Consider the following 10,915-nt stretch of genomic DNA (forward strand, 5'->3'; position numbering starts at 1 on the left):
TGCAGGCCTGAGGCTCAATCAATAATATTTATTGCCAGAGGGATCTGCATAGCATCCCTAAGAAAGGGTCGAATCATCAGCAAGCTGACTGATGATCACCTCTCCTTTAGCAATAGCTATTCCTTTCAGATTGCTGGCTTTTATGTAAAAGAAGCTGAGCTGCGAGAAGAAAAAGGTAAAGCGAAATGGGACAGTCCTGCCTATCCCCTTGAAACTTCAAAAAGGTGGGTTACACCATGTTTCAGTTTCAGAATAACAGAACTACTGCCATTTATATAGGAGGAGACGGGGAGTGTTGTAACACGGGGTCAGTTGTAACACTGTCAGACAAGTCAGAAAAGAGCTGTGGTGATGTCATCAATGTCATACACTCCCATCACCTTTTTTAAGCTCACAGAAGAAGTGCCATGTGACTGAGTAACACTGTAGATTTTATGACCAAAAAAAAAAGATTTTCAGAAAGAAAAGTAAAAAAAAATTTATCACGATTAAATATATAGCACAAACACCCACCAAGTTACTGATGCTCAAACAAAAGGTGTTACTTTCATCCCCGGTCTCCCCCTACAGAGTTTTTATGCGGCACTACAGAAGAGCTTTTCTAAACCATTTCCACTCCCTTTTATAGTTCTTTTCATGTGTTTTGCTTTTGGATTTATTATAAAATGAATATCATAACAAATTTTAACAATTTTTTAAGTACGAAGTATAGCAAGAGCAGAAAAAGTCACAGTCTCGAAGGTCCCCTAGAAAGGCTTATTATTTATTTATTCATTTATTTTTAAATTGCCAATTTTAAATTTGAAATGAAAATAGCATCATGATCTTTTTCCTTCATGGGTGTAAAGCACTCTGTTTTTGCTGGAGGTGTGATTAGGGGTTAACAGCCTCTTAAAATGGACCTAGTGACGCCACTGACTGCAAGCTTATTTCACAGGACACTTTGAGCCTCTAATTAAAGGGTTAGTTCACCCAAAAATGAAAATAATGTCATTTATTACTCACCCTCATGTTGTTCCACACCCGTAAGGACTTCATTCATCTTCGGAACACAAATTAAGATATTTTTGATTAAATCCGATGGCTCAGTGAGGCCTGCATTCACAGCAATGACATTTCCTCTCTCAAGATCCATAAAGGTACTAAAAACATATTTAAAACAGTTCATGCGAGTTCAGTAGTTCTACCTTAATATTATAAAGCGACGAGAATATTTTTGTGTGCCAAAAAAACAAAATAATGACTTTTCAACAATATAGTGATGGGCCAATTTCAAAACACTGCTTCGGAGCTTTGCGAATTGAATCAGTGACTCGGTGCGCCAAAGTCACGTGATTTCAGCAGTTTAGCCGTTTGATAGGAGATCCGAGTCACTGATTCGATTTGTAAAGCTCCGAAGCAGTGTTTTGAAATCGGTTGTTGAAAAGTCATTATTTTGTTTTTTTGGCGCACAAAAAATATTCTTGTTGCTTTATAATATTAACATAGAACTACTGAACTCGCATGAACTGTTTTAAATATGTTTTTTTAGTACCTTTATGGATCTTGAGAGAGGAAATTTCATTGCTTTGAATGCAGGCCTCACTGAGCCATCGGATTTAATCAAAAATATCTTAATTTGTGTTCCGAAGATGAATGAAGGTCTTACGGGTGTGGAACGGCATGAGGGCGAGTAAGTAATGACATTATTTTCATTTTTGGGTGAACTAACCCTTTAAGTCCAAAGTTTACTGCATTAAATGTAGCCCAATTCTTTTATGCAAATCTTTTTGAGCTCTGCATCTTAAATGAGTATGTCTGTGTTGTCATTTAATTTATTTTTATTAACCACTTTGCAGTGGTCAAGAATTTTTATATTTTTCACAAAGGCTATCCTTTAGCTGTTAATACTGATGTTAGTGGTGTTGTTTCCCCACCATAAATGATGCCACTTCCTGGATGATGATATCATTTAGTATTTTTATTTTTTCATTAAAAAAAAGGAAGAAGAAAAAAAAAAAGACAAATTAACAGCATAGTCTTGAAAATGTGGGGTCGTTAAAGCAATGAACTTCCTAGAACAATTCCATATTTGGAGTTCCATAGCCACACCCTAGGAGCTTGTCATCAGTGACGACGATTCCTGTTTACATGCTTTTGGGCGTCACTGACAGCATGGCAGTGACTCAGAAACCGAAGGCTGATGTGACTCGAGATCGCAAGGTGAGGATTTTTAAACAACTTGATAATTTAAATAACCACACCGATAAACAGTGTAAGGCAGGCGAATCGCTCATATGACAAGCAATTCCCATCCCTACAAAACACATTCTTCCACTGTGACAGAGAACCAAAGTCAGATTTGTCAGTGCTTTTCCCCCCTTTATTTGTAGAGTCGTTTGAGCTTTTTTTTTTTTTTTGCTGTCTGGGTTCTTACACGGGGGGAATAAATGAGTGTACGCATTCAAATTCCTTTGTAGACAAAATGGACAGTCGGTGCTTTACTCTATGGGGTTATTTGCTATTCTTTTCTATTTCCACAGCGATAGTTCACCCAAAAATAAAACTCCTGTTATCATTTACTCACCTTCGTGTTCTTTCAAACTTGTATGATTTTCTTTCTCCCGTGAAACGCAAAGGAGAATGTTAGGAACCGACAGCCTCAGTCACCATTCAGTTTCATAGCTTTTTCCATATAATGAAAATGAATGGTGACTAATACTGTCATTTTGTCTGACGTCTCTTTTTGTGTTCCTTGTTTGGTGAAGTATCCATTTCAGAACCATTTGATGTTACTTTGAAAGGTTTGAGTCGTGCCTCTGGGAACACAGGTTTAGTTTCACAGTCGGACACCGGAGCCACAGCTCGGAAACTGGAATCGGTGATGGCCACGCTCCAAACGCGACTTTAGTCAAGGTTAATTGGCTTTTCAAATTTGAAGATTCAAATGTCTGTAAGTAACTTTCATGACGCCACTCTCCGAGGTTCGTGGTCTTGCGCAATCCAGTTTGAATGATAAAAAAATGTGTTTGCAGTTTAAACTGTATTAATTCTCCATGAACACTACCCACTTGTTGGCTGCCTTTCCTTCGCTATCTGGCCCGAATCACTCATTAAAATGTTTTGCTTGTTATATTATTTGTAGCCTACTTTTTCAGTTTTGTAAAGAAATTCATATGTTGGCCCAATTTATGTTGTTCTGCAAAATTAATCTGGCGAAGGATTATATCACGAATATTAATTAGGTTATACAGAAAGCATTTAACACAATTTTCTGTTTATAGTTAGGTGCTCGAAATGAACTTTTGGCATTTAATTTATTAACTTCATTCTGCTGCTGTGAGTTCCAGGATTTCATAGGTTCTTATCCACATAATAATACTTTATTTTACCAAACCAAAATTGCTGATGTGCATCAGTGGACGTATATCAGATAAAACTCATCCAAATGCCTCAGGATTTGGTAACAACAAGCTGTTTGTTTATGCAGTGTTGTGCAAGAGGACAGATGCTTGGTTTCAGCTGTTCTGTAGCGTCCCTGAATCAATAATTGCTCTTGGTACAGAGTGGCAGTATTCGTGTGTGTGTGTGTTCACACCCAATGATTGTAATCATTTTGTTGTTAATTTCAAATAGACTCAGGCTGTTTCAGTTGAGTATTATTTATTTAAGTTGCTCCCTACTGAATGTCGTGATATTTTTTAGTCTAGTTCCAGGAATGTCACATGTTTGACAGTCTGTCATCATTAAGGTTCATAACAGATCAGTAATAGTAGACATTAAATATGTGCACACAGCACATACCAGTCATACACATTACTTCTTAAACATTTAAAGGAATAGTTCAACCAAAAATGAAAAGTCTGTCATCATCATCATCATCATCATCTTTTTAGCATAGCTAGAAATGTTGGCTTATTTTTAGCTCATCCTGTTGTGCCAATAGGTCTAACATAGAGAACTAATAAGGGTCTGTGTAATGTAGTTCAGCATGTTTAAGAAAACATCAGTGTTATCAGATCCTTTCTATCTGTGTGCAAGTCCTTTGCAGCAATGACGTGTAAACATTTGAACTCAAATTAAGATCTCCATAAGATCAAGATCTTGAGTTCCATGTACTTGTCTAAATGAGTATTTAGTGAGATCACGCAAATGAAATGACTAAAGGTCACAATGTAATTCAAGTCTGCAAGCACCGGTTATTAGGTTTGATAATTTAGACTTAGCACACTGATCACATTTCAGACATTATTTGAACTGATTACAGGTTACAAACAGTCACGGATGTGTCCTATGTATGTTTGTTAGAAACTCTGCACTTTAGCACTGAAGATTGCATGAATGTACTCGGATAAAAGTAGTACTGATTGTACACAGACCTTTGGAGTCAGAGAGAGAAGTTAAAATTGTTGAGCTGTAGAGAGTGATTCAATGAGACCAGGAGTGTACAAAGTGAGTGTCTGCTTATTCTGTTGGATTTATCGTCACTGTTTGGTTTAAGGGTGTGCAAAACTACATATTTTCAAAACCAACTTTTCTGAATGACTAGCTGACTAATGGTTCTTAAATATGTAGTCATCATTTACTCACCCTCAAGTTTGAGTTTCTTTGTTCTGTTGAACACAAAAGATATTTTGAAGAATGTTGGTAATCAGACAGTAGACGGTAGCCATTGACTTCCATAGTAGGAAAAAAATGCTATGGAAGTCAATGGTTACCGTCAACTGTCTGGTTACTTCAAAATATCTTCTTTTGTGTTCAGCAGAAGAAAGAAACTTGTACATGTTTGGAACACCTTGATGGTGAGTAAATGATGACAGAATTTTCATTTTTTGGTGAATTCTCCCTCTAACTGAAAACACCGCTGCTAAAAATATTAAAAATCTAAAACCAACCATTGTGACCCTTCCTTAGTACGAATTCAGATGTTAGAAGAAAATTCTTCATGTTTGTTTGTGTGTTTCTGCATTTTATCCTTGTACATGTGTAATCATATCTGTCTCTGCAGGTATGCCGGGCTCCAGGTTTGTCAGTGTGGAGAGTTGGAGCAGTAAGCAGGTAGCTGGCTGGCTCAGAGAACAGGGGTTTCGTGAATATGTGGATCTCTTGTGCTCTAAACACCGTTTAGATGGTGCCAGCCTGCTGTGTCTTACAGAGACTGACTTGCGGTCTCCTCCGCTGGAGCTTAAGGTGCTGGGTGATATCAAGAGATTGATGCTGGCTGTGCGAAGACTACAGAGACAACACGCAGCCCACGTGCACTCAGGGTCAGAGGTCAGTGCATTGTCTCCCATACACACTGACGGAAAGGACCTTGTCATCTCTAATGGCTTCACAGAGCGAGGTTCAAGAGACCACCAACACTGTAATGGGGCAGTCACTACAGTTGGTGGTGAACACAGTTACTCAAATGGAAAGCGTAAGCAGTATTATGGTCGGTTGGACCCAGAGTACTGGAAGACCACCCTTAGCGCACTCTACGCCATGCTGGTGTGCGGAGTGACATCATTTGTCATGGTGCTAGTGCATGAGAGGGTTCCTGACATGAGGACATACCCGCCACTTCCAGACATATTTCTAGACAGGTGAGTTATTATCTGGATGGGTGGGGTGGATGTATTTTTTGGATAGGTGTGTTGTATTGCTTCACCAGTGTTAAAGGGTTAGTTCACCCAAAAATGAAATTTCTGTCATTTATTACTCACCCTCATGTCGTTCCACACCCGTAAGACCTTCGTTCATCTTCGGAACACAAATTAAGATATTTTATTACCAGGAAAGGTAGTAATGCAATGGTGTTGTTGCCTATGTGTGGTTCAGATACTATCGGATTTCATCAAAAATATCTTAATTTGTGTTCCGAAGATGAACAAAGTCTTACGGGTTTGGGATGACATGAGGGTGAGTAATTACTGACAGAAATTTCATTTTTGGGTGAACTAACCCTTTAAGACAGATACATTTTAATAGCATTTATTCAAACCTCATCTGCAAAACTTTGTTTCCATTAAAGGGTTAGTTCACCCCAAAATGAAAATAATGTCATTTAGTACTCACCCTCATGTCGTTCCACACCCGTAAGGCCTTCATTCATCTTCGGAACACAAATTAAGATATTTTTGTTGAAATCCGATGGCTCAGTGAGGCCTGCATTCACAGCAATGACATTTCCTCTCTCAAGATCCATAAAGGTACTAAAAACATATTTAAAACAGTTCATACAAGTTCAGTGGTTCTACCTTAATATTATAAAGCGACGAGAATACTTTTGTGCGCCAAAAAAACAAAATAACGATTTGGAATAAATAAATAATAAATAAATAACCTTTATGGATCTTGAGAGAGGAAATGTCATTGCTTTGAATGCAGGCCTCACGGAGCCATCGGATTTCAACAAAAATATCTTAATTTGTGTTCCGAAGATGAATGAAGGCCTTATGGGTGTGGAACGACATGAGGGTGAGTAATTAATGACAGAATTTTCATTTTGGGGTGAACTAACCCTTTAATCAGTTCATGACACTGAATCGAACATTCTTTAAATAAAAACAATAAACACATGTAATATTATTTGCATATGTAAATATATGTCATATAACTAACTGTTACTATGCAATGATCGAACAGTTAGTAATGAACTCTATCAAATAATTTCAAAATTAAATCTAAATAATAAATGATTCATTCATTTATTGGAAAAAAATGAAAATTTTGCTTGATTATGTCTTCTAGATGTGCTTAGTGACAGAGGTCAAAATGATGATTCCTCTGACCAAGAAAAAAAAATCACGCTTTTGGCCAATTCAAATTTTTCATTTTAATCTGTTTATGCTCAGTATCTTGTTTTTCTTATGGTTTGAGAGTGTTAACAACAAGCATTATGACTCTTTTTATTTATGTGTCAGTGTTCCCAGAATTCCCTGGGCCTTCGCCATGGCTGAAGCATGTGCAGTGGTGTTGGGTTCCATATTAATGCTGGTGTTGTTGATGCACAAACACAGGTAAACACACAGAAAATGCAAACCAGAACTTAGAGACACTTTATAAAGTTTACTGTGGTCTCACAACTGTTGCATATTGTGTGTATTATAATCTTCTCAAAGACAACGGTGTTGCTGGTACTGAAAATGCTTCATTACTGTGAAAATCTCATGTAAATGTTAGACAGAGGCTTTTTTCTAGATGTAATTTGACTATGTAGACTATAGTATTTGGTTGATGGGTTTACAGTAACATTTAAGAGTTGGATTGTTTTTGTTTTTTTCATTATGGTAAAACAGTGAATTTCATATTGTTATTTTGCTCATTGTGGACCCATGATCTTTTTCATTTCCCATCTTATACTAACTTCTGTCAATTTGTGTGTGTGTGTGTGTGCATATTAGGTCCATTCTGTTTCGCAGGCTGTGTAATTTGACAGGCACTGTATTCTTGCTCCGCTGTGTCACAATGTTTGTTACTTCACTGTCTGTACCTGGTCATCACCTACAGTGTTCAGGCAAGGTGAGGAACATGCATATATAGACACATATATGCATATGCATATGTCTTTCTCATTCTCCGTCTTGAAGGTGCATCTGGGGTGGTTAAAGGGATAGTTCACCCAAAAATGAAAATGTTGTCATTACTTACCCACCCTTAAGTAGATCCAAAACTGGATGAATTTCTTTCTTCTGTTGAACACAAAAGAAGATATTTTAAAGAATGTTAGTAACCAGACAGTGGATGGCACCCATTGACCTCCATAATAGGAAAAAATACTATGGAAGTTAACAGGTGCCATCAACTGTCTGGTTACTAACATTCTTAGTACAGGTTTGGAACAACATGAGGTGTAAATAATGACAAAATGTTCATTTTTGGGTGAACTATCCCTTTAATGAAGTAAGAATTATTTTACTGTAGATAGCCCCTGCAAAATTCTTTAAAATTTCTTGAAAACAAGACGACATGCTCCACCATATTAATTCTCAGGTGACTAAATCTCTTTGGACAGAATTAGAGTTGAAATATGTCATATTATATGTAATATAATACAGTTTGTAACATAATCAATGCACAAATTAAGGATATTCATTCTGGATTGTAGAGAGGAAAACAGACATGTAGATGGTCACTCTGTTACTCTAGACTAGAGCTCCTTGGAAAGTTTTTATAGGTTTAGCATTTAGGGACAGACTATAGAAATATAAAACGAGACCTTTTTTGTAAAGTGTTACCTACTAATCATATATGGAAATATTTTTTTTATGTTTTTACTTGATCAAAAATACAGCATAAACAGTAATATTGTGAAAAGTTATTACAATTTTAAACAACTGTTTTCTGTTGTAATAAATTGTAATAAATAAACATTTTAAATTTGCTGCTCAAGAAACATTTCTTGTTATCAATATTGAAAACAGTTGTGCTGCTTGATATTTTTGTGGAAAATGTTATACATTTTCCAGCATTTTTTGATGAATTAAAAGATCAAAAGAACAGCATTTATTTGAAATAAATCTTTTGTAACTTTACAAATATCTTTACTGTCACTTTTGATCCATTGAATGCATCATTGTGGAATATGGTGATGTGGAAATATGTTGAGTCAAGGCGTTTAGTGAAATTCTGTGGTATTATTTGAAATGTTGGGTCATGTTGGAGATCTCATTTCATGTACTTGTTTACATTTTCTCTTCTACATATCTCTTTACAAGAATTTTTCTTGACAATTTAAACAATGCAATCTTGATTTGATCTGCAAGGTACAAAGAAAGTCTTTATGTCATTACTTCAGTATAATATCAATATGTACAAACAATCCTTCTTGATCGGACTGTCTTGCTTGATCCAGTGTTATTTTAGTTTTATTATTTTGAATTAGCTTTTATTTCTATAATTTTAGTTTTCATGTTAATTTTAGTTTAATTTGTACTCATTTCATTATGTGCTTTTGTCATTTTATTAGTTTGTTTAAAATATTTAGTTATAGTTTCTATTTATTTCCAGTTAATAATTTTAGGGCTTCAACTTATTTCAGCTTATTGCCAAGGCAACATTTCTAATTTTCATTTAGTTTAAGTTTTTCAGCTATTATTTGTTATTTTATTTCAGCTTTATTTCAATTTCAGTTAACAGAAATGTTTTTTTGTTGTTGTTTTATTTAACGATAATAACCCTGGTATAAATTAACCTTATTAATTTTGTATTTTTAATAATACTATTTATTATTTTAATTTATTAACTCTGTTTCTCCCTCTATTTATATTCCTCTTCAGCCTGACCATCATTTATCTGTGCAGTGTGTGTGGCCTTTAACATTCATATCTGTGTTTTGCAGATGTATGGTGACGCATGGGCAAAAGTGCAGCGTGCACTGGACATCTGGACCGGGCTCGGCATGTCTTTAACTGGTGTTCAAACATGTGGCGATTACATGTTCAGCGGACACACTGTTGTTCTCACCATGCTCAATTTTTTTGTCACTGAATGTGAGTGTACACAAATAGTGTAGAGAGTTTTACTCATTTTAAATATCTAGCACTTACATATAAACTTTATCGTCTGTGATTCAGTGGTTTGATCATTGTCTTTCTGTGATTTTTAGACACACCACGTAACTGGAACTTCGTCCACACCATGTCTTGGGTCCTGAACTTGTTTGGAATCTTCTTCATCTTAGCGGCTCATGAACACTACTCCATCGACGTCTTCATCGCGTTCTACATCACCACCAGACTCTTCCTGTACTACCACACGCTGGCAAACACACAGGCCTATCAGCACAGCCGGCGAGCGCGTATCTGGTTCCCTCTTTTCTCTTTCTTTGAGTGCAACGTGACCGGACCGGTTCCAAACGAGTATAGCTGGCCTTTCACCAAACCCGCCTTCATTAGGAAACTTCTAGGATAGGCCGTCTGTGTTTATGTTTAGCTTAGACTTTTGCTCCACAGTCTACAAATTTGGAGTTTTGGGGAAATTATTTATTTTTTTATTTATTGCTTTTGTTCATTTTCTTGAAACCGTTATTTGTAATACTGTATTCTCTCTAAATCAAAACATTGTTTTGGTGACTTTAACTTCTTATAATTTCACTATGTTTGCCTATATAACTATAAAGCCAAACTATAAAGCACATATAAAGCACATATATCTTTTTTTTTTTTTTCTTATTCTGCAGAATCATATTTTCCATTATCTGGTAAAGCAGTTTTTAGTGCTTACAATTGCAGATTTATGTTACTCTAACCGTTAAGCACATAGTATTTAAACTCCTGAACACTAACAGTATGTTTAACAGAGGAAAAGTGCTAATATACATTCAGTCTTTATTAAATAATGATGCCTCATGCTGCCTCAGCTATTTCATAATGGTGCGTAAAGTCTTACAGCCACAGAGAGATAATTCTTGTTTTGCTAACATGTTTTTTGACATTTTGTAATTAATATGTGACTATTGTATAAATAGATTGAATTTTATATGTGATTCCAGGGATAGATTACTAGTATGAAATGTTTTGCCAATATCAGCATCAAAGACACTTTCAGCACTTTTATATAGACTTCTTTGGTTAAAGGGAGGGCATTTATGATTTCTTTTTGTTTGTGCATGTGGTGTTTGTGAATGTAACAAAAATTCTAGTACTGTTTCTTTTTTGTTGTTTTATTTAAATGTAACTTGACTTCTGCCTTATCAATTGGGGTACCCAGAGGATATTTACTGGAAAAATAAAAGTTTACAGACTCACTACATCCGTTTATATGTGCGTTTTTATACACCAAACTAGCAGCATGACAAATGTCCAGTGTGTTGTATATTAGCTTATTATGACAGTTTCTATTTATACAGTTAGGTGTGATATATAAAGTAGCTTAGAATAAACTGCACTGTTTGATTGGAGATTAAATGATTTAACTTTTCAACCTGTGTGACGTAGATTACAAGTTTTATTAC

At 35.7% G+C, this 10,915-nt stretch overlaps 1 protein-coding gene and 1 long non-coding RNA gene across 6 annotated transcripts in view; one reads left to right on the forward strand and one right to left on the reverse strand.

The window, feature by feature from the left end:
- The window catches only part of LOC127498962 (uncharacterized), a 425,088-nt gene extending 422,379 nt beyond the window's left edge, over positions 1-2,709 (reverse strand). For both annotated transcript variants that reach the window (XR_007926009.1, XR_007926008.1), the window contains exon 1: positions 2,567-2,709. This is a non-coding gene — a long non-coding RNA (uncharacterized LOC127498962). The remainder of the gene's footprint in view (positions 1-2,566) is intronic.
- On the forward strand, positions 2,085-10,711 carry samd8 (sterile alpha motif domain containing 8). Of its 4 annotated transcripts, none has more exons than XM_051868975.1 (6): positions 2,085-2,202; positions 4,988-5,564; positions 6,885-6,980; positions 7,365-7,482; positions 9,302-9,452; positions 9,569-10,711. In XM_051868975.1, exons 2-6 carry the CDS (start codon positions 4,990-4,992, stop codon positions 9,871-9,873), a joined length of 1,245 nt encoding a protein of 414 aa, XP_051724935.1. In that variant the 5' UTR covers positions 2,085-2,202; positions 4,988-4,989; the 3' UTR covers positions 9,874-10,711. The 4 variants fall into 4 exon arrangements, with proteins under 4 accessions (XP_051724935.1, XP_051724938.1, XP_051724936.1 ...); XM_051868978.1 differs by lacking the exon at positions 2,085-2,202 and adding an exon at positions 2,751-2,895; XM_051868976.1 differs by lacking the exon at positions 2,085-2,202 and adding an exon at positions 2,788-2,932.
- Positions 10,712-10,915: the final 204 nt, after the last annotated feature.

This window comes from Ctenopharyngodon idella, chromosome 17 (genome assembly GCF_019924925.1).
Source record: "Ctenopharyngodon idella isolate HZGC_01 chromosome 17, HZGC01, whole genome shotgun sequence".
NCBI lineage: Eukaryota > Metazoa > Chordata > Actinopteri > Cypriniformes > Xenocyprididae > Ctenopharyngodon > Ctenopharyngodon idella.